At 35.5% G+C, this 24,196-nt stretch overlaps 1 protein-coding gene across 1 annotated transcript in view; it reads right to left on the bottom strand.

Annotated features, from left to right (window-relative positions):
• Positions 1-3,992: 3,992 nt before the first annotated feature.
• LOC112957237 (sodium channel protein type 2 subunit alpha-like) overlaps positions 3,993-24,196 on the bottom strand; it is a 59,749-nt gene continuing 39,545 nt past the window's right edge. The window contains exons 20-29 of the mRNA XM_026050867.1: positions 20,576-20,696; positions 19,857-20,011; positions 19,406-19,579; positions 14,607-14,729; positions 13,071-13,352; positions 10,847-10,900; positions 9,963-10,100; positions 8,493-8,597; positions 7,343-7,613; positions 3,993-6,565 (exon numbers count right to left, since the gene is read on the bottom strand). Of these exons, the coding sequence (XP_025906652.1) occupies positions 5,373-6,565; positions 7,343-7,613; positions 8,493-8,597; positions 9,963-10,100; positions 10,847-10,900; positions 13,071-13,352; positions 14,607-14,729; positions 19,406-19,579; positions 19,857-20,011; positions 20,576-20,696 (2,616 nt within the window). The 3' untranslated portion in view covers positions 3,993-5,372. The remainder of the gene's footprint in view (positions 6,566-7,342; positions 7,614-8,492; positions 8,598-9,962; positions 10,101-10,846; positions 10,901-13,070; positions 13,353-14,606; positions 14,730-19,405; positions 19,580-19,856; positions 20,012-20,575; positions 20,697-24,196) is intronic.

Raw genomic sequence — 24,196 nt, 5'->3', positions numbered from 1 at the left:
CCATGGTCAGCACGCGGCATGTTGCTTCATGTTTAGAGTCCTAATTCTCCTGGTTACCAGAAACCCAGAAAGCTGGAGAATCCAGGTAGTTCCAATACAAATGGTGACTTTTCTCATTTCCTATTGCACAACTGAAATAAAGCAGGGAAATTTTTCTCATTCTTGAAAGGAGATAGATGCTAAATGAAACAGTTATAGGTACATATGTCTAAAACATGTAACTGAAAATATACCTGTGAATTAAGCAGGCAAAAATATAGACTCTGAGTTAAGATGCTGCCTTATGAAATGAAGATAATAACGGTAAAATAAAAGTCATTGCTTGCCCTCATTTCTGCACAAACTCTGCAACATATAAATTAAAGATATGCCTGGTGCAGATGGGAGATGTTAGTAACATCCCTGCAACACAGCACACGTTCATGGAAGTGACATATGCTGTGCCAGTTTTGTCCCTCATCGCTTTTGGAGTTTTAAAATAATAGTCTGTTCCCTGGTGCCTTGAGTTGCAGTAGCAAAATCCAGTTTGAAGAATAAGTGCTGCCTATGATACGTGTTGCACATGTTGGGATCTGAGGGTGCCAGTTAAAGCTAAAACTCTTTTTTAAAACTGTATCTTTTTTGTGTTTGTATCTTTCATGTAATGTCCCTTAGTTAAGGCAGAGAGAGTTTATACCGCTTTCTCATTACTTGCTTTCACATGCTTCTCAGGTCTTTCTCTGCTGATTTGCATGAAGAGGTAGGATAAGGCCACTGGTGTTCAACAGAGACAAAAAGCTGTTATTTTTTCTGGGTCAATCAATTTCCTTCCTTAGATCAGAGCTGGGATCTCTGAAGTGTGTACCAGAGCTCGGAGCTTCCTGCAGAGTTGTAAAATTAGGCCCATCACTGTCTTCCTCCTGTAACAGCAACAAGAGAAAAAATACGATTAAATGTAAATTTTTGTGGCTGTTCAACTGAGTCACTCAGTTCCAGTTCTCTGGGAAAGATATTTGTAATGCAACCACTTACACAGTTTGTCTGACATAATTAAAAAACTTGCATGTATCTGAATATAGCTGCTATTGCCTGGTTCGTGTGCTGGTTGTGGTTTGCCCAATGGGGTGCCACTGTGTAGGGCTGTCGGATGGAGCAGACCCTGGGGCCGCCCTGCCTCCAGGGTGGCTGATTTCACCCGTTGAGGTTGTGGGGGGCTCCTGGCTCTGCTTCCTGCGCAGCAAGGCAGGAGGCACCGGGCGCTGTGACCTGGGTACCGGCTGGGAGCGTTTCACAGCTGAGAATAAATAATCCTCTGATTTTGAAATGCTCATGAGATTGCTGCAAGTTTATAGGATAGCAGGAATTCAATAGAGGACATGATTTCATACGTTTCAGATAAGAACAAAGAATACCTTTCAGGGCGGGTGCCATTTTCCCTTTCTCCCTCAATGTAGGTTATGTGGAGAGCATTAAATGGCTTTTATTGCACAGGAAATGTACTTTAAGTGTGGAATGCTTGGGAACGGATGCCTGCTTTACTGCTATAAATTGTTCATGATGTGTCTTTTCTAATATGCATCAAACACAGCACTTGCTGCAGAGATGCATGTGATTTGTCCTCTCTCCTGAGAGACAGTAATTGGCTTCACTTTACGTGGGCTGTTGCAGTGCAATTTATTTTCTTAGCTTCGCTGAGGTTTGTGTTGCAGCATATTCTCTTCCAGGAGGGTGAAGTGTTTAATTTGTTAAGTGGTGGACAGTGTGCGTTGCGTTACAGAGACGAAGCGCAACCTGCGCTGAGGCGTTGGGGGCAGCGGCCAAAGCACGTCCCCCAGCCCCCACTCAAAACCCTACCCTGTCTGGATTGCAAAATGTACGTGAACTAATCAGGATCTTTTAGAAGGCATCCGTTATAGCTAGCTCTGCCATTTGAGCAAATGACTAATATAATGTGGTTTCTATTTGCTCTATTTATAACAAGTATTTCTGTGGTGTTCATCCTCAGACACATGGTACTTTTTCTCTGTTCTGAGTGGATAATGAAGATTCTTCAAGCAGGCAACAAAAAGAAAGTAATGAAAACATATTTTAAATTTTTTTTTCTTAGTTCAGTTACCTGTTTGCCTGCTCAGATTTCTTTGAAATGTAGCAGTAATAGTGGTGTAGTCTCTGAGTCTTATACATTAGGGTTGAGTTCTGAGGGCTCTCTTGTTTATTATTAGTTGTCATCATAATTTAACTTTCCAAATGATTAGTTTATATATATATATTTAATAAATATAAGTACAGTCTGCAGTTCGTAATGGATCTGAAGAAGTGTGGAGTGATCACAACTTCCATTAATGGATGAATGAATTGCACAAAGAATGTACTTGGCTCCTGGGAAACATAACTCGCCATGACATCCCTGTCATGCTTTCTGTGGCCAGTCTGCCCCTTCTTGGAAGAAGTGGGGTTTTTTGGTGCCATGCACGGAGCTTTCCTCCTCTGGTAAAATCACTTCAATGCTGAATTAGCTTCAGTTAATTCTGCAAACTCATTATTCTTTCATGACTGTGCACGTTAGTGCTGCTGCATTAGCTCGTGTGAGGCACTGGGGTTGCCGGGAACATTTGCTTGGGAGCAGCAGTAAACTCAGCTGCCCTATGAATTCATTTGCAGTGAACTGAATAAGAATGTCTCCTTTCTGGACATCTGTGTGGAAATATTTTAATCTGGAAAATTATTAAAGAAACGACAAGTAATAAACATATACCAAAAGAATGACCTAGGTCACCTGTCAGCATTCCTAGTGTCATTTTGGCAACAGGAGATGAAGAAGAGGTTTAAGACATAGCAAAAGGTGTTTTGCCTGGACCCCTTGAAAATGCAGTTGTTTGTGGACAGGAATCAGTACAGGCTTACTGTGAGGATTTCAGGACCCAATAAGGAATCTTCCTTTTCTGCCTGGAATATATGGAGAAGGACTAGGAGTATAAGGCAATAGGCATATTACATAACCATGTTTGACTGGAATAGCCATCTTTGTTGGCCTGCCTAAAAGGACTTAAGGAGTTTTTCAAATGTCGCTGTTGTTCAAATGGTCGGGAAGCACAGGAGAGGTGTGTGTAATGCCGAATAGAAATTCTAGAAGCTCCTTCCTTTGGTGGGAGCAATGTGGCTCACTCAGAATCACAGAAACTGAACAGTGTCTTTGTGGGTTTTGTGGGTTGGTAAGGTTTGCCAGGGCTGACCCTTTTTTTTTTTTTTTTTTTTTTTTTTCCCCATACAAAGAGAGACAAATAAATACAATAAAAAATGAAATCTTTATTTTTTGGCTCATATGTCTCATATGTTATATCGTTTATGTTGTTTATAGTAATAACACTTTCCTGCATGCATTTCACTAGCACATTACAAGTCAAAAGCATTAGTAAAAGAAAGAGTCTACATTTAACATACACAGCTTGTGTATGAAACAGAAAATGTCCTGATGTCTTTCATTATACAAATGTACCATTTTGTTCTGGGAAATAGTGTTGATTCTATTTGTACAAGTCTAATGCAGCTTGATTCAAAAAGAAGAATAATCTATGTAAACAGACACTGCAAAATAGCAAGGATTTATGAACATTAAGACTATCTTGGAACTTCTGATGCAAACAGTGCTAGAAATTCAAACATTTCCCTAATACTTTCCTTGCTATGCCCAGATACCAGATATAACTATTTGGAAACAGTAAGCTGGGTTCCAGATTTACACAAATTACTTCACATTGAAATATCTGCAAATATATTAAAACAAGATAGCCTACAAATACTTTTTTTCCGTCATGTTGTAATGAAGTCAGTTGGAGATTACTGTGGTCAAAAAATAAGATAAGTGTATGAGAAAACAAATTTAAGAAACTGTGATCTAAACTTCAAGACACTTTTCTTATATACAAAACCATTGCCAAATAATATCTCTTTACATTATTTATATAGGCTAATCACATTTTCAACAGGTTAAACAGTTTGCAAGAGGGCCTGTACAGTTTGACTCTACACCATATAGTAGCCACTTCAAATTTAAAATGCAAAACTAAAGAAGCTTATAAATAGCTGCACACTATTGCTTAATGATTTGAAAGAATGAGGTCTGTCTGGACAACTTGATTCACTTCACCACTGACATATGGTTTCCTATAGTGGAGACTGTGAACAGTGGAAGAAGCAAGATACAGCAGCAAAAGCATTGACAGGCATCCATGATACTCTCCAAACTATCTATAATGGTACAGAATGCCACATATGTCTTGGTGAACTCTTGCAATTTTTTTGTACTATGGTACAAATTTGATGCAATTCACTGGCAAAGACATTTCAACTGCATGCTCAAATATGCACGACAGTATATAATGAATATTTACATGACAAAAGGTATTGAATTGATTCACTGGATCTTGGCCTGAATGAGAGAAGACAGGCTAAAGAATAGTCCAGGTAGAAAGTGGAGCTGTTAAAAAAAAATCAAAAGTCTTCAGATATATTTTGGTGAAGCTGTTTTTCCAGTGCAGAAACCACACTGTTTCATCTGTGAATATTTAACAAAAAGAAGAGCTTGTTCACGTTTAATGATTTGCTTGAAAAAGAGCCATTGCAAATTCCTGTAAATTAGAGGAGTCTTTTCAGGCACAGTATCTGGATGTGCATAATCTGAATGCAGATTACGCCATACTAATAGTTGGAATGCCTCAAATTTTAGAGCAACCATGAAACATGGAAAGTTTTAAAAATTTTTAGCTTGGAGCAATGTTGTATTTTTATCCATGCATGATTGACAAGTGTGGCATGTCTGTGTAAATCACTTCTATCTGTACATTACAGAGAATCTGAGAGAATCCTGGCCTTCATACCTCATTCCCCAACATAAATCCCATTTTACAAAAATAGTCGCATAGAATAGTAAACAACCTGTGAGTTAAAAAAATGATAAATTCACTAATAACCGATTTTGTAAAAATATGACAAATGTGGTGATTGAATTACAAACAGTGGATAGAAGTATTCTTCTTTTGCAGGATGTGAAACAGACAGTACAGTTCTTCACACGTGTCATACGCCGTGTCCTCTGTGGAGCCACAGTATCTGTCCTTAGCGATGTCACCTGTAGCTAAAACAGTAACCACTTGTCAAGGTGGTTACTCTGTTTCACAGAGTCACAGATTGATGATGATGGTTTTGTTTTGTTATAGGCACTGACCTTAAGTATATATATATTTAATGTATATATACACACGCGCATACACACACACATACACACATATATGTAAAAACTGTCAGTTTGGCATAAACCTCCTACAGGAGTCCTGTTGACACCTCATGTTCAAAGACTGTAAACAAGTTGTCCCACAAGCAGAATTTTTAGCTTTTTATTTCTTGTTTTCCCTGACATCTTTACCCTTGTAGTTCTTTTCTGCTTTATCTTTTTCATATTTTTCCTTTTCTGGCTTTGTTACACTGTCATAAGAAGGTGGTGAAGTTGTGGAGGAGCTCTCTTCTGTTTTGTCTGGTGTGGAGTTCCCATTTAGTTTATCAATGATTATCTCTTTTATAACTGGTCCATCCCCTTCTTTATTTTTATTTCTGTTATATATACTAGACACCTTTTTAACTTTTTGCTTTAAAAGGTAACACCTGTAGGCACGCTGAATGATGACAGCAGACACCTCCTCCTGTTTTCTTTTTAGTGTGGTTGTAATTGGTTCATAGGAGACTTTAGAAGGGTTGGCTGCCATAAATCGGTCTTCCATCTGTATTCTGAGGGCATCCATCTCTCCACTTTCCCCCAAAACACGCTTTGTGAAAGCAAACAAGATGTCAAGGCAGTGAATTCTGTCCCCACTTACCATGGGCAGATCCATTGCAATAAGCTGGACTTTGTTTGGCTTTGCTATGAGCAGAGGAGGATCTAGAGAAGCTGCAAAATCTGAYAGTTTACTGWAYTCTATGAACTGTGTTGCATCTGGATCGAACTTCTCCCAAACCTCATAGAACATCTCAAAGTCATCCTCGCTCAAGGGCTCAGCACTTTCTTCAGTAGCAACACTGAAGTTCTCCAAAATCACAGCAATGTACATGTTCACCACCACCAGGAACGATATGATAATGTAGCTGACAAAGAAGAAGATCCCAACGGAAGGGTTGCCGCAGTCTCCTTTCACAGAGCTGCCCGGATGATCTTTATGTGGGTCACAGTCTGGCTCCCCACTGTTGAGAATAGGGGCTAACAAACCATCCCAGCCAGCAGATGTGGTAATTTGGAAGAGACAGATCATGCTGTTGCCAAAGGTTTCAAAATTGAACATGTCATCAATCCCCACTTCCCTCTTGACATAGGCAAAGTTGGACATTCCAAAGATGGCATAGATAAACATGACCAGGAAGAGCAGGAGGCCAATGTTGAACAAAGCGGGAAGAGACATCATCAAAGCAAAGAGCAGAGTGCGGATGCCCTTCGCGCCCTTAATGAGACGCAGGATGCGACCGATTCTGGCAAGTCGAATGACTCGGAACAGGGTGGGGGACACAAAATACTTCTCAATCATCTCAGCTAAGAACATACCTAGAAAAAAAAGCACAAGTATTTAAAATAGATCTTTAAATTTATTAATTCATTACAAATGAAGACATTTATTTCTTGCTGTTCTCAGAACAGTCAATATAGGAAATCTATGGCTTTTTACTTCTAGATATGTCAGAATTCCTAGGAAACAAAATAACTGCAAAGCATCACACAGGTTTTTATATTTATTTGAAAGTTGTTAATATACGATCATACTTTCCTTATGTTGTAAATCCAGCTGGGAAAACAGGGTTATTGTTAGATAAATTTATGTAAATTAATGAAATGTTTATCTGAAGATCTACACTGTATGCCTCAAAGACTCTCTGAGGTGTATCAGGAATCTTTAAGACTGGTTTTGTCACATCTTGAAGTACCTGGAACTCTCGCAAATTGCACCTCGGAGATTTGTTAGGTTTTAGCTGGCTGAAAGCATTCATCAAGATCTTAGTTAGCAAGAGCAATTAAAAATCTCACCCGTTCACATGTGCTTCAGTGTCAACTACTAAAAACAGATTTGCAGACTATTTTAATCTGCCAGATAGATCCTTCATATCTTTTGGTTTTAAAAATGACAGTGAAATTATGGGAGTGGTAAAAATCATGTATACAACATTTTATATATTGTGTGTTATAAAGAAAGGAGATCTGAATCAACATCATAGGAAATACATGATTGTCATATAGGAAACATGCATGTTTCATGCAGTTACCATGTTCTTGAAACAAATGTTTACTTTTGTTTCCATTATCCCCTTGATAAATAGTTTCTCTTACCTACTATGGAGAGAATAACAACCACGAAATCAAAAATATTCCAGCCTATAGTGAAATAGTAATGACGAAGTGAAATCAACTTCAGGACAAATTCTCCAGTGAAAAGGATAATGAACACAAGGTTAATCCGGGATAAAATTGTTTCCATTTCTTTGCTCTGGTCATCTGTTTCTACCATCATTGTGACCATGTTAAGGCAGATAAGTATCATGATGCTGATGTCAAATACTTGTTTGGTTACAAAATCGAAGACCATGCCTTGAAATTTGTTCTGCAAAACAAGACAGAGTACTGCTTATACTCTGAAAATACTCATTTTTACAAATGCCAAATGGGAAAGAAAAACCAAGCAGGACTTAGCAATTGATTGCACACCAAGACCCATTCACATTACTTCTGTTAAGTTACCCCTAAACCATGCTTGCTCATGTCTCAACCCGTTAAGATTAGAGCTGACCAAGAAATGAACCTCCATTTGCTAAATGGGCAGGAAGAGAAGCATCTTTGTTAGCAGTAGCCTTGGAAAATCGTATTCTGGAATGAAATAGGTGATGCTGCTTGGTTCTGGGCAATAGTTCTAGCCAAATGAAAACTCCTTTTCATCTTTATTCTTGGCTGTTTTTAGAAAGGTAGGCCAGCCTCAGAAATATCTCTCTCTTCCTTCAACTAACTGCGTTTGCTGACATGGTATGTCTCATGTCTCACGACTAGGCCAGCTCAAGTGATGCCTCAATATCTCCATGACCACAATATCTCAGTTATACTTTACTTTTAGCTGGTTGTTTATGACCATATGCCTCTCTTTAAATTGCCTTTTTTCAACCACCTGGTGGGTAACATCCAACAGGCATTGTCATCCCCAAACACTGAAAGAGTATCATTTCATATCAGCCTCTCATTTCTCACAGTTGAAATGCTGAAATGTTAGAATAAATAACAGAACAGTTTAATATCTCAGAGATAGACTTTATTTTGTTTAAAACTTCTTTATTTTAAATAAAATATTAAAGATTAGTTCTCTGAACAGAAAGGTTTATGACAGAAACTTTGTCCATTTCCAGACTTATAACCTTTTTTTTTGTAGGCTAAAATAATATTCCAAGATGACTTCAAGATTTCATATTAGGGAGATTAAAATCAAATTACTTACCGCTGGCCTCGGTATAGGTTTCTGTGGTTTTTTGGACCCCAGTTTTTTCATTGCATTGTAATATTTCTTCTGTTCTTCTGTCATAAATATATCCTGACCTCCAAAGTAAAGAAGAAATACAAAACTAATTACTATCACATTCACAGCTAAAACATTTAAGTTCAGTTCAGCTCTCTCAAATTTAGTAATGGACAATTTTTATCTTCTAGAAATACTCCTTATATGAGTATTCAAACTATGGGTACCTAAAATTTTCACTTTATAATATAAACCAAATATAAGAAAAAACACAGATAAACAAATAATCAAAAACACCTTACTGGTGCCTTGCCTGGTGATGGCTGAGATTTGTGGTGTCTCCATGTTCACTTTCCTGCACATGCCTAAAATAGTCCATATTATACTAACCTTGTCATATAACTTATTAGGATCTGTTTGGTGGGTATGAACCAGACTGGTATATTTTATGTCTTAAACTCTGGGTTGACCCTTAGGTGTCCAGCCTACTAGCCAAGTGGGACACCTTTGGAACTGTTCCAGAGGAGAGACTAGGGTCTAGTGTGAGGGGTTTAATGATGGTGGAAAAGTCACCTTGGAGCATTCTCTGCCCCAGTGCTGGGCTATCTCAACACACCTGACACCATGTATAAATTAGAGATCAATAGTTTTTGTTCTGCCAGTTAGACATACAATCAACAGAGATTTATACAATGCTGCTTATGGGGCCAAATCATATGCTTTTCACAGCATACAAAGATTTAAAAGGATCATCCAGTGTTTGGTAATTGAACATTAAGAGTTACAGGGCTTAAAAATATTTTAAATGCAATTATTTGCATTTTTCATAATTTTAACTATTGTAGTAAAACTATGTGCATTATAAATACTATTTAATAATATAATAAATCATTAATTTAATTATTAATCACTACTATCACTAATTATTAATAATATAATCATATGATAATCTTAAAATGCATTCCTCTGCATTTGAAATGCTATTCCTATGAGGTCTATTACTCTTAACCCATTGTTTAATCAGTTTTCAGTTTGTTACATGAAGACAGTGCCATACTATATCTTCATTGTCAGCAGATTATAAGTTTTATTAAAATGATTTAATCTTAATTTTCAAAATCAAAATGAAATAATAGCAAATAATAGCATAAAGTAAACACATAATCAAAATAGTAATGCCCATTCCCTTTTTGAATCTTCATTTCAAACTCGAACTCTTAAATAATTTGATAATTATTTTGAATATATTTATGATTTGCCTTGCTTGTGACATCATGAATGATGAGATCAGAATCATATTTATAAATATAACATGGACTGTGTTAAAAAAGAGACTTTTTTATTCAAAGACTTGAAATAGCTTTTGAATGTAACTAGCTTTATATGAATAAGGTATTAATTCACTGTAATTACGTAATTCAGCAATATGTTGGAAACATTTGAAATACTTATCTTCTTTTTTTGTTGGTTGAAGTTGTCTATAATTACACCAATGAAAAGGTTCAAGGTAAAGAACGATCCAAATATGATAAAGATGACAAAATAAAGATACATGTACAGGTTGTCCTCATACTTAGGTTGATCTTCTACCTAGAAAGTATTATACATTGTATTACCTATGAGAATACTAGAAGTAAAAAGCAGTGTTTTGCACAAAACTCAAAGCTCCTACAATAGAAGGGAAGGGGGATATGGGTTTGAAAGCAGCCATTACAACTTACAAATTTAACAGCACAAATTGAGATAATTTACATTGTGTCCAATATATTTTCATATAACAGAATCAAGTTTATGATCTCACAGTGAGATGATGAGAGAGCCCCATTTTACTGATCTAAAATGAGTTCTTACCCACTTGTGAGCAGATGCTTTCAATAAACTTCAGCTGAGTGTCTATTTTGTGAAATCTATTAAATTGAGGCAAGTTTCTAAGGAGGTTTTTGTTATTGTCTCACCTCTTTCAGATCCCACATCTGAACCTGTGCATCTCTACTGCATACTGCTGTACAGTGTAGAAATGCTGAAGCTACCGTTACAGGCTATTGCTGCAGCCAGAGAGTACAACTGTGAGTAGTGACGCCACAATATGAGTGTAACCCAGATTTTATAGAGCTAGATCAGGCATCTATTTTGCACTTTTTTGTACTATGTAAATACCATTTTGTTTAGGGCTGTAGTCAGTCTAAACATCTAAAATTTAACAGATAATCTTCAGTCTTAAAATCTACTTATACTTACATAGCTAGATAACGTGAGTGCTTAAGCTAAATAAACAATGAAAACTATGTTTTTTAGATAAGTTCTAAATCATAAGATAACATGGTTCTTACACTTACATTTCGTGAATCAACAGCAGCATACATAATATCCATCCACCCCTTGAAAGTAGCCTGGAAATAAAATACACTTGTTTTATTTTCCTTGTAAAAATTTAGAACATGAAAAATAATGAGGTCGCAGCATTTGGACCTTTACTTTGAATATAGAAAAAAATAAAAGACTTTTTAATAGTAATACTATATTTTTTTTTCATAATTTTTTGTAAGCTATTCCAGAAATATTAAAATAAAGCTCTGAAGGCATCCTCAAGGGCACAGTGCGTTTGGAGCTGCCAAATGCTTACCTTGCAGATGGTAAGACAGCATTAAAGGTGTTCAGGTAGAATCAATTACAGTCACTTGTGGAGACAGGCAGTTACAGCATTGCTTGAGGAAGTCAGCAATACAGTGAGATGGCTTCTGGACAGATATCAACAGGCATTTGGATGTTTTGGCCATGTCCAAATTGCCATGGTGTTTTGGAAATGTTTTAATTCTACATAGGTAAAACTCTAGCAGAAAGATTGCAATGAGTTTGGGATTTAGAAGGTTAACATCATCATTCAGTAGTACTGTTCAGCACATCTGAGCCTTCAAAGACAAATTCTTCAAGCCAGGTACATTAGTTGAGAATAAGGTCAGCTAGGGACACTGCTCTGCTCCAGGACAGGAGGGACAAGCAGATCATTCTTAGATAACTTGGTTATGTCAGAACAGTAGCAACAATGGGAAATTTCTGACATCTCTTCAGACAAAGATGTTTATCAAATCACAGACAAGTGATTCTGCAGAGCTGCATCAATTAAGCAAAATTGCTTGCTTGGTTGTGTTTTGGGTTAGATATTAGATATTAGATACTCCATTCCCAGCCAAGGAACCAGTAAAAATCTTTATGCCACTGTCATAAATAGAAGGTACAGGTAGTACCTAGAACAAAGAAATTTCTGTACTGCAGTGCGTAGTAAAATGATTAGAAGGGGAAGTAGGATTTACAGACTTATATCTTGTATGAGTAACAATAATGAATATATTCTACTATATTGTAGAATATAATAACATGACTTCTAATAATTTACTAATAATATTTATTTAATATACTATATCTATATACTATACTATATAAATACTATAATGACTAACAAACAGTAATGAATTATGAAAATTATAAATCATCAGTATTTTTGTGACAAACATTTTACATTTTCTTTAGTGCCCTCAGTTTAATGTCTCTGTGGTTTCATATACTTTTAATTGCAATATATGAATATGTATAGCAAGTGCGGTTTATCTGAAAAAATCAAGAAACAAGTGCTATGGATTAATCAGGCCTATCAATCAGCTGGGAACTGTCCTTCAGTAGTTGTTCAGATTCTACCCACTGGAGGATTCCTACTTCTCCTTTCAAACCCCTTAAGCAATGGAAATAATTGTCTCCGTACTATATGAAACATGAGGTGCCCCTGTTTTAGATCTTCTCATACAGTTCCTTTCCTTAAATCCTCTTCCAGACCTGGTCAAATAGACTTGAACAAATACCTCAACTGGAGACCTACTGGGTTGACAGATTTTTAATTTAACCATTTCGCTTACAAAATAGTTTCCTAGATGAATATAGACGTAATGAAAATGGATTTTGTTCTGACCAGACTTTTGAGAAAGGAATAATTACCTCAGAGTGAAAAAAAAAAGGCCTATATTAATGGAGTACAAATATAGGAGATGTTATGGATGTGATCAATACCCAGAAAAAAAAGTTATGTGCGTGCCATTGACAGTAGTTGCAGACTTCATGCTGGTTGGATAGAATGTCTGCCCTCTGCTCTTAGCAGATAGCTGAGCTCAGAGGGGAGGGGAAAGGAGGGATCTTTTCAAGAGCTATTAGGAGCTCTGTGCCTTGTCCACCAAGTGAGACTCGTGGAATGCATTCCTGAGGTATACATAGTGGTAGCACTAAAAAAGATTTATTTTCCAGTTATAAAGATTATAATCACCATGAGACAGTATTCTCTAGCCTTAGAATGGAAATTTAAGCAAATATCATTAATGCAATTAGTAATATTAATGATACCATTAAAAAATAATTTAAAACAGCAATTTAATAGGAGGCTTTTTAAGGGTTCCGTTGTGTAAGCTGTATATCACTGCTAGGAACAAATTATTCCACTGCTTAGCTGATTTACATTGCCCATTTCTCCTAGATTTCTTTTAATAGAGCAATTAGAAAAAACATAAATTTACTTACTACTTGAAGCAGAGCAAGATATCCAGCTCCTACATTATCAAAATTTACTTTCACATTTTTCCATCGAGCACTTTGGTTGTTTCTTATGAGTTCCTCACATTGTGTGTAGTTGTTGACGTCGCTGACATCAAACATCTCATCAGTTGTGGTGTTGACACAATGATAGAACTTCCCAGCAAACAGATTTACTCCCATGATGCTGAAGATTAGCCAGAATATAAGACAAACCAGCAATACATTCATGATAGATGGAATTGCTCCTACAAGGGCATTTACCACCACCTAGTGCACAAATTGGACCAAATAAACAGTTAACAAACAATCAAAAATCAGAACACTTTGAAATGCTTATCAGTATTAATAAGAAATTGAGAGTTAAAGTATTTCATTATAGAATTTAAGGAGAAAGCATTACTTAATGATCAATGGTGCTCACCAGTGAGATTGCAAAATGCAAGAAATAAAGCTGTGTGGAAACTAAGAGAATACAAAAGTCTGAAAAAAACAAAAACAAAAGAAAACCTGTTAGTAGCAAGATGGATTCTTAGAATTTGTGTGCTCTAGAAAAAAAGAGAGAAATAAATGTTAAATTCCAACAATACAAATCAAAATATATGAATACAGAAATAAAACAGAATAAGATTGAAGATGATGATATGAAAGACAGAATTAAAATATTTTCATGTAAAATTAGCATTGCTCAATATATCGAGCATTTATGGATGATTTTACTTCATGTACATACTGACAGCAGTGTATTCTAACGTCTTCTTACAACACGATGCAATTTTTTTGCTTTGAGGTGAAATTGGTAAAAGAGGTTTCTGAATACCATGACCCTGTTAATTTTCTCAGGGTTATTTTCACAAAGTAGCATAGTCTGTGGTTTCAGCCGACAGCTGGCAGTAGTCTTTTTGTCAGACTGGTGCCATATGAAATTAATAATTTCCTCAACAGGCAGGATTTAGCTGTGTAGGAGGCGAGGTAAGGTGGCAGCAGATATGTTCATAAAAAGTGAAGGGCCCTAGCTGAGAAAATAATTCCTAATTTCTCTTGGTCTTTGCCTTCAACTCCATTCTTATTTCATCTATCATGCTATCCCATAGCATGGTGTATGGGATTTTTTTCCCCAGTCAAGTAGACAGTGAGACACAGGGAGGCTTTAATTTCTGGTGCATCTACTTCACTACAAATGCTTTATTTCTTTGTTTTCTAGCTAATCCTTTTACATCAAAACCGCTGACAAAATAACTGAATAGAAGCCAGCTACAGAAATTGGAAAAATAAAGTCTCCACTAGACTGGAGAAGGAAAGAAAAAATCCTCTATTCTACAATATTTATATTCGCATCCTCTTCTTCAGAGGTCCACAAATCAATAGAAGAGATTTGGGATAACAAAAAACCACATGGCATAGAGCAGGCAAATTTGTTCAGCTCAAGGTCTAATCTCCAAGAAATAAAATGCACATAAAATGTTCTAATTAAGACTTATTCAGTTTTACTGATTCTTATTTACTTATTAAGTTTTATCTCACCCGCATTCCTTCAAATCGTGACAAGGCTCTTAGAGGTCTTAAAGCTCTTAATGTCCTAAGCGATTTAATGGCACCAAGTTCAGAATAGCCCAAAGCATTGGCTATTAAACTAACCAATGAAACCTATAAAAACAAACAAACAAACAAAAAATTATACAAATTGTTTGCCTCTATTTAACAAGAATACACACCCGGTCTGCAGAAGGTAACAGTGACAAATGGACAAACAACACTCCTGCTTATAGTGACATTGAAGGTTCTATCCTGCAAATTTCATATCTAGCTGGAAAGGCAAGAAGTCATATGAAGGCATGTTTAAAAAAGAAAAACTTATTAAATGTCTGTTATAGCTGGATAGGACATAATGCTCACCTAGAAGCACACCTGGTAAAGGATAAAGTTTTTAGAAATACACATGGGACAGAAGAGCCATACTTTCATTGATTTCATCAGGGTTCAAATTTCCAAGCAATTTATTAACTGCTGACAATATTTTTAACATCAATAATGCTTAATAATATACTAAATAATATAGTGGTTAATAAGCAATTATTGTATTAGGTCTAAATCAAACAATAAGATTGTTTTTTTTGATTTTTTAGATTCTGGGTCATTCTTCAGCCTAGTTCGTGCTTTCTCTTTTAACCTGTTTGCAGCTTTCTTACCCGGACACTAGTACTCTTCATACACTTACTGGTTGCTTCACAGAGAAATATTTCATCTGCTGTGAACAACATGACTCTTCTTTGCAGGACAGTCCAATGGCAGGCAGTGATTTGTTTGGAATTCTTATATATTGATTCTATAATATGTAAGCATGAATTTAGCACAACTCCTGTTATGTGCTCCCTTGGTTTTCTGGATTTTCTTAATTTGATCACCTATCACCTGTTTTGTTAAAGAGGCCATTGCTTTGCATACTGGTAGATAGACTTTTTTTTTCCCCCCTTTTTTTTTTATACTTTGAGACAGCAGTAATTTTAAAATGTGAAAAAATCCTCAGCATGCTGGAGAGAATTTTGACTTGCATTTCCTAAAACCGGAGGGCCAAGAATATGCTAAAATGTGAACACACAAATATACATATTCTAATACAAATTATTATCTTAAAAAAGAAGAGAGTTGAAACTTATTGTTAACAAATAGCCTCACTCAGGATCGGAAATCAGGGTTGTCATTCTTAGCCAGATCATTGTTAATATGGTTTCAAAAAGGTTTTTCTCTTGTTTAGACCATGAATTATAAGTTACCTCTTGAGGTGGTTAGTTAATGTGATTTGATTCTAAGGCCTCTCTGATATATAGTCCTCCTCACCTGCTCGATTGATCATGTAGTTCATATGTTATGCTAGGAAAAGAAATAACCACAATATTTGAAAAAAAAAGTCACCAAATACTTTGCCTTTTACTGAGATGGTCATGGGTTTTTTTGTATTTTTGAAGACACTATTTTTATGCCCTTCCTAGTCAGGCATTTTTAATCTGTCTGAGATCATAGAATCATAGAATGCCCAAGGTTGGAAGGGACCTCAGAGGTCATCGAATCCACCCCCCTGCACACGCAGGGTCACCTAGATAGGTCATTGGATACAATTCAGCCATTTTTATGTTATGATATTGTGTTGAGATAGTGTAACTTTTTTTCTATACATATTTTCTGAATAATTCTTAATTTATGGCATCGTACTAATAAGTATTCAAATTTAGTTTGTTTAGATGCATAATTGCAACTTACAATTTTGTTAACTAACTGAATTAGTTAGCCTTAGATTTCATATATTTATCATAGCACTCTGAAATACATTTTTGGAAGGAGTATCCAATATTTTCTTGGTGTACTATATTAGGTATCCCATATTATCTTAGTATTTTAGGACTTCCAACTACAGCACATACAACTATAATGTCTAAGAAGACAAAGTAACGTCTCTGTCTGTATCTCTTTTCCCAATACTACAGTCTGCTCGTCTTATTTCTCACATTTCTCACTATGAGCTCTTCAGGGCTGCAGTTGTCTCTTGTTCTTTGCATATAGCATTTAGTATATTAGTATGATGTGACCCTGCTCTTTTTCTGGATGTTGCTGCAGAGAAGTTAGCTCTTCTGAAAAGCTACTAAGAAGGTTGGGAGGACATTTTAATTAAATTACTTTAATCTGACCAAAATAGCTTGAATAACCATGAAGCATTTTTTGCCCTATTTCCCAGGTGAAGAAATATTGTATAAGCCATGAATATGACCAACCTGCATGCTATACACTAATCCCAGTTGCGGGTTTGCTTTGCTACATTTAATTATTCAAAAATCACTTACATTGAAATTCTAGCGGGCATGAGCGATTTGGATGTTAAATAACAGTAAGGTCAGAGAATTCGTTCCACTTACATTATTGCCCCACAGGTATTTGGCAAATATGCCATTTATTTGAAATGCTACTTATTTCCATTTCATTTAAATGCAACATATGAACACAACAATTTAGAAATAAAATGTTTATACCAAATTATAGGCATACTTAATGAAGTTAAAAAGATATAGAATCCACCTAAGATTATCTAAGATAGCATATGGTAACAGAAAACCACAAAAATAGATTTAACAACTAACAAACTGAGTGGCTTTTCCCCAGTCTCCTGTCCCCTAGTTTTATATGTGGCAAAGATATCTGTATGTGGCAATTTATAGCCATTACGGCGGTGCCTTCAAACCTCATAAGAGATGGCTGCTGAACAAAAGTGTGAGAGCAAGAATCAAGGTACAGAATGACAGATCAGCTCTTTAGCATGCGATTGTACTGTGATACTTTTAAGATAGTGATGTCTTAAGTCTTCTGCTGCCAGAAGAAAGATGATGTCCCTGTTTCTCAGTTGCCTCTATCTCAGTTTAAACCACTGATGAATTTGAACTAACTTAGCAAGTTGTGATTTTGGTGAGTAAATCACAGGCATGTCTGCTTGCTGTGGCAGATGAGTGAGTGGAAAGCTGGCAAGGTAGCCGGATGTACCAAGAGTCATCGGGCATCACTGTGAACTGACAGAGCTGCAAATTGCCTCTTCGTTGTGTAATCCTTAAAATCTAATTTGGTCATAATCACTGAGAGCAACTGTGGCTATTGCTTACAGTGAGAAACTTAGGTGTGTGAGATATTAAAGGTCAAAACCCTGAAGGACCATCCCTGTTTATTCTGGAACATTTTTAGAGGATGGAATTAAACAATTTGATGAACCGTCATCACTTCTCATGAGTAAGTGTTCACTAGTGTTCCCCCACTACAGGAAGAATGTAAATAGACCCAGTAAATCACACCTGGTTAATGCGCTGTTAAAGCCATATAGGTTCTCTGCTTTCTACAGGAAGGTAGTATGAGTTCATGTCTTTCTTGCAAGTGCTGTTTGGTGGTGCTAAAGGAATTGCTGAATTTGCCTTAGGCATAGAAAGACATCTTTTACCACTTTCTGGAACACTGAATATAATTCTTGTAAGGTATAAAGTTCTGCTCTTGTTTATCATGCTTATGTTTATAAAATTAAGAAATCTGGATAGAAAGTTGGCAAAACAAGCTGCTTTACTTATAAAGCTGCTTTATAATTCTGAGAGCCTTCTCAGCAGCAGAATTTCTGATGCTTTACTGTTATTAAGAAACCATGGAGAATGGATCAGAATAATCTGTTTAGGTTTATGTTAAAAAAAAAAAAAGAAGAAATAAAGCATGAGTTGTAGTTTATCTAAAATACTACTGCTTAACATTCTCCTGGAAGGGAACATCTGTCTCCTGGGTTACCATCTTCTTCTAAGAAAACCTTTCTTTCGAAGAAAACCACAGGTTCATACTGCTCCACACTACTATAGATATTCAAGAGAAGGCTGGAGATTAACAGTGTAACTTGCCAGGTTAGAAGGAAAAAAAAGTTTTGATATATTGAGTTATGTGCCAGTCTGGCTAGACATCTGACACATTTCTGTTCTAGATTAACAAATAAAGTCTATTTATGGAACCAGAATTTATAAAAACTTAAGAAATGCCATAGCTTGGGCAGAAATAAATGAGAATTTACTTTAAAATGCTTGCTCTCAGTTCTACGCTGTAGACATCTACAGCCAGTGAACTGGGTCAGATAACGTGTGAAGGCAGGAGGCCAGAAAATTCTGGGAGTAAAACCAGCTTTGATCCCTTCTGACAACATAAGCAAGGCCTTTGCACAGAAGTATATCACAGCTGGGAAGGCAGCCAAGAAACCTCTTCTCTTTTTATCATAAACCCTGCCAAGTCATAGCTGACTTAACTATTGCAGATTGTCAGTCAATTAAAGTCAACTAAATTTTTATACCAAATAGCCACTGTCTTTCTCTATTTTATTAGAAAGAAGAATGGAATAGTTAGCTAGTTAATGAGGGATCAAGTTCTGAACTCAGGTGAAATCTGGACTAAATGTCTCAGTTGCAGAGTTGTACTGGTTACAGAAGAAACTCATAGAAGACAATGAGGTATAGTATTTGCTGAGGAGCAAGATCATATGATGGGACTCCCAGTAAAAATAACATGAAAGTTTCAAGTTTTCTTTTTCCCCGTGAAGCTCTTTATTTGATTCATCCTGATTATGAAATGAGCTATAAAAACTTAACATTAATGATAGTCCAATATTCTTTTGTTTCTTGAATATGAGTGTACTTTAAATTACACTTCCAGATAATACAGGCTATTACTAATACATAACTATGCAATATGAATTATTTTTCCATGTTTATTAAACTACTTAGTAGTAGGGTTTTTTTACAGTATAAAAGACTCTGGATACTTACATCAACAATCAGGAAGTCCAACCAGCACCAGGCATTGGTAAAATATATTTGAAAACCATATGCTACCCATTTTAAAAGCATTTCCAAAATGAAAATATATGTAAAAACTTTATCAGCATATTCCAGCATGGTCTTGATAGTTTTGCGCTGTTCGATATATATATCTTCAAAAGCCTATGGAGAAAATATATTAAAATATTACTAATATTTCACAGAATATAAATGATAGAAAATGGAAAAGGAAGGCAAGGTAATCTTTTCCCACTTCTGCATCCTCTTATTTTACTTATTTCCAGTGTTTAACCATTCCAGAGATTGGAATAACCTTGTGTTTGCTATCTTGGCTACATATTAGAGTTCCAACCAAAAATGTACCAAAATTAATGTTTGCTACTATTGATTTCAAATAAGTATGTAAATATTTCTAAAATCAGTATTTTTCCCCACTTACTAGTGCTCCACTGCTGAGGAGAATCATGAAGACAATGAAAGTCTCAAACCAGTTGTGCTCAACTATGCTGTAACAGGTTTTCCTTAGATTCCACCAGATTTTTCCTTTGCCGGCCTCTATACTTACTTGACAGCATGGAAATTTCTGCACACAACCTGCATTCAGTTAAGAGAAGTTAGAATATAAAGCCAAATTATTTCAAAGTTAATAATTCCTCTATCATCAACATTTTTATTATCTTTTACTTATTTTATAACAACTTCTAAAATGTAACATTGGAATCCCCTTTTAAAAGATGCTGAGTATCTGAATTTAGATAATAAGTAATTTGAAGTGAAAGCAGATAAAATTCTAGAAGTTATTATGGGTGAGCACTGTCCACAATATTTGGGCCTGCTGACCTATGACTCTTCTCTTTGCTGATGGACATTTTCTCACAGAAATAGAATTGTTCCAGATTCCAAGGGTCATTTCAAGTTACTGAAAAGCATTTTCAGAAGAGAAAAAATTAGCAATGTTCCATAACGTCTAGAGTAGCCAGAAACTACTCAAAATCTTGTTTTCGCATTTGATTTCCAGCATTCTGGACTAGGAGTGTTTTTTTTCAGTTGTTGAGGTCAATAAGGTCTACCAGATTTGACACCCACAAGAAGATAGTTATGTCTAACAGAAGTGCCATGTTTTTAATATATCTCATAAATCAAAACTTTTTGTACCACCTTCTGTAAAACAGGCTTCTGGTTCAAGAGATTCTTCAGGTTCAATCTCTGCTTGCTCACCCTCTCCAGGAGGAGCAATATCAACTGTGCTGCCTTCAGATGAGCTGGATGCATTTAGTTTCTGCAAGTAAAGTTCCACAGAACAATTTTTTTCTCATTAGAGACATATTTTGTAAAAATGATAGTGAATCAAATCATGCCAGTCACTAACATTTGAAGAAGAATATTAGATTTATACCAATAGATATGCATTAACATAAGTATAGCATTAAAAGTGTCAATTGTTCTGATTCCCAAGTTCTCTTCTCAAAGGGAGCAGTTATATACAATTTGGCTACTAACCTGATCCATATATGAGTTCTGAAATGAAGCTTTGGTAGTATTAAAAACTAGTCAACTTGTATATTCCACACTCTTTGAATTACTTGATTTATTTACTACACATGTGTGTAAATCACATCAAAGTAGCAGAACACTCCAGATATATCTTTGTGGCCACCACCAGTAATGTTTTCTCAAACATACACTATATCTTAATTTAAAAATTTAAATTTTGTGGCAGCTCTTCTGAAAGCACATATTGTAAGCTTTTTCTAAATTTCTACATTGTATTCTAGTCTTGTATGTATTAAGAGAACACCTGAAGTTCTTTCCAACCTTAATCACTCTGTTATTTTACTGCTTTTGTATGCAGTCAAATGCTGTGGTCCTTAGTGAGATAAACTGCTCTCACATCTGAAAATGGAAAGACTTTTAACTTGTTTCAGTTGCCAGTACTCTTTGCCTCTTTAGTTGCTTTCATCCAAAATACATTCTTGTTTATTGTGAAATAAGTCTTCTAGGAAGAGTAAGTTGTTATTGTACTGTATTGTATCATTGTTAAACTATAAAATAAAATGTCTGAAACCTGTCACTGAAATTAAAGTCTTCTTCATTAAATGAAAGCAGAATATTATGAAAACAATAATCTGACACATTTAAGTTAGGAAAATTAAAACTAATTTATGGCCTAATCCATTATCATTTAAATCAATGACTAAATTAATAGTACCAAAAGAAAGGTTCATCATTAGTATCAAGTATTAATGTATATGATGGCCAATTAAAAGGCAGAGTCAATTCGTTAACTTTCTCCTCATTCACTCTCTGTTGCAGTTAATCCCGTCAGCATAGTTGTGAAAAGCAAATGTCAGAAATACAGTCAGGAAATAAAAAAAATTACAAATCTTACAGTAAGCTCTTCATTATTTTTCAAATCTCAAACATTTGCAAAAWAAAAAAAAAAAAAAAAAAAAAAAAGTGAAGTTAATAAAACTCCTCTTCTTTGCTCCAAGACTCTGAATGAGGAAAGGACCAATGCATTTTGGATAAGCATTTTTTTAATGTTCTGCTTCCTTCTAGCAGTAAAACTAATAAAATAACAAAATATACAAGACACATGGTGATTACACATCTTCTTTTCACCTCATGTATATGATCATCATCAGCCTTTAGAACACACCATGCCCTGTAAATACTTATTTGTATCGCCATGGATCCCCTATTTTCTTCTATAAAGACACTTTTCAAGGCATTTGTTTATGATGCAGCATTCTCAAGGCCTGAATCAGCAAAACAACATGCTTGACTACAGCAGAAGCCTGAGCAATACTGTGGAAATCACACGACAAAACAAAAATCCAAAAAAGGACTATCTTGATGGGATTGTAGTATTCTGAAAAGAGTCTTATAAATGTTGCTGTATAGAATATAATAGATAAAAATAATGCTTCAACAACCCAAATGCTTGGTTAGCATACAGATGATCAGTCTCTGTGCATCTCTTGATTTCAACAGCTTAAGTCATTAAAACAGGCTTTGACCAACAGCATGTTAATGTGCCCATTTACAATAAAATGCATTCACTTAGGACCCGGTCTTGCTCCTATTTGATTGTATTCCAGCCTTTAATAAGAGCAAGAGCAGGCTACTAAAATTCTAAGCTTTACAAATTGCTTCATGATTCGAGTGACAGTAAAATAAATAAAGGGATTCAGCCATTACAAATTACCATTAGTAATTCAGCCATGTGGTTTTACCTTTGAATCTTGAATGTGCACTGTAATTGAGGAACAAATAATATAACAGGTTCACTGATTCCAAACTGACTCCAAAATGACTTTAAATCTGAAAACTTATGATATTTGACTTTTGTTTAATATGAAGAAAACCACTTAAAAAACCTCCTCTATTTCTAGACCATTTTTTTGATATTTGATTTACTTAAGCATATCTTGGTTTACAATTTAATCAGTTAAATCTGAGACTTTTCAGACTACACAGAAAAATGAGTTTATTTTGGCATCTGATGGCCAAATACATTATAATCTAGATAGATCATAATACCCTAAGCCAATATTACAGATGGAACTACATGGCTGCCCTGTGAAGCCAGTGAATCTCTGTCTAAATGTAACTGCCTTAAATCGAGCTGCAGGATTGAAATCTCAGCCTCAATGAAAATTTGAGGCTAAGGCATACTAGGATAATTTGACTTCCATAGCTTTGTATGACTTTAGTTCTTGTGTAATTGCTGTTCGTGAAGCTCTCCCAGTGGTGCTGCATCAACATTTGTCTCTCATGAAAAAGAATAGGGTAAAAATAAATGCAATTTTATTAAAAATAACATTAACTTATCTATGGTTGTTCTAATTTACTAAAGGAAGTCACACATCTCATGATCATAAGATGATCCTAAGATACACGTCCCAAAATACAAATATTTACAAAAGACCTTAATTTCATGCCATTACTTTTGTCCAATGAAGTTTAAGAAAAGAATATTTGTAAAATATGTCTCCTCTTAGAAATTATTTTTAGGAGAGTGTATTCATTATATATAACATAAGCAATTATGAAATGTTTTTTGCTCTCCTTATGGTTTTATAAAACTCAAGATATGCAATGCCCGAATAAATACAAATGTGGTTTGTAGCACCTGGAAGATTTTCATTACAGTGCATTGCAGATTTGAAAGTATAACAATGTAATGTTTTTAGGCAACTACCTTCTGCAGTGGTTTAAATACTCCTCATTACGAAATTGAAGAGTGACAGTAATCGTTATGTAAATCACATAGCACATGTTTCATTAAATATATTCATTCATAAGGGCTGAATCAAAAAGGGTTGTTTTTATATTTTAAAAACTATGCATGCTCCCTTTTTTCTTTGGCCTCTTGAACATTCCAGTACTTTTATGATCCATACTTCAAAACCTGTAGAGCATGCAGTCATTGCCAAAGGCTTTACTAAAATATCCAGAAAACTCATTAGCAGAGTTAAATGTATGTTGGGGTTGCCAGTCCCGCCTGCCCATGCTGTGATGCGAGTCCCGTGACTCAGCAGAGAGCAGCTGTGCATGTTTCTACTGTCTTGCAATGGATAGGGAAGGAACATAGCTGAGTAGCATGCAGGCCAGTCAAAATCCATTTAAAAGTGATTATATATATATATAGATATATATGTATAACTTGCTTAGGTAACCTGTGTATAAGTGGTGACACGTTGCTCTACCTGGTTAAAAAGCACCAGAGCTGCATTCTTGATTTGCTCCAGCTTGGTTTTACCCCTGTGAGAAGTA

The sequence above is a fragment of the Nothoprocta perdicaria genome, unplaced genomic scaffold (assembly GCF_003342845.1).
Source record: "Nothoprocta perdicaria isolate Ctin4 unplaced genomic scaffold, notPer1 scaffold_0, whole genome shotgun sequence".
Classification (NCBI taxonomy): Eukaryota; Metazoa; Chordata; class Aves; order Tinamiformes; family Tinamidae; genus Nothoprocta; species Nothoprocta perdicaria.
Note: the sequence above shows the minus strand (reverse complement) of the source record. Positions and strands in the feature narration are given on the sequence as shown.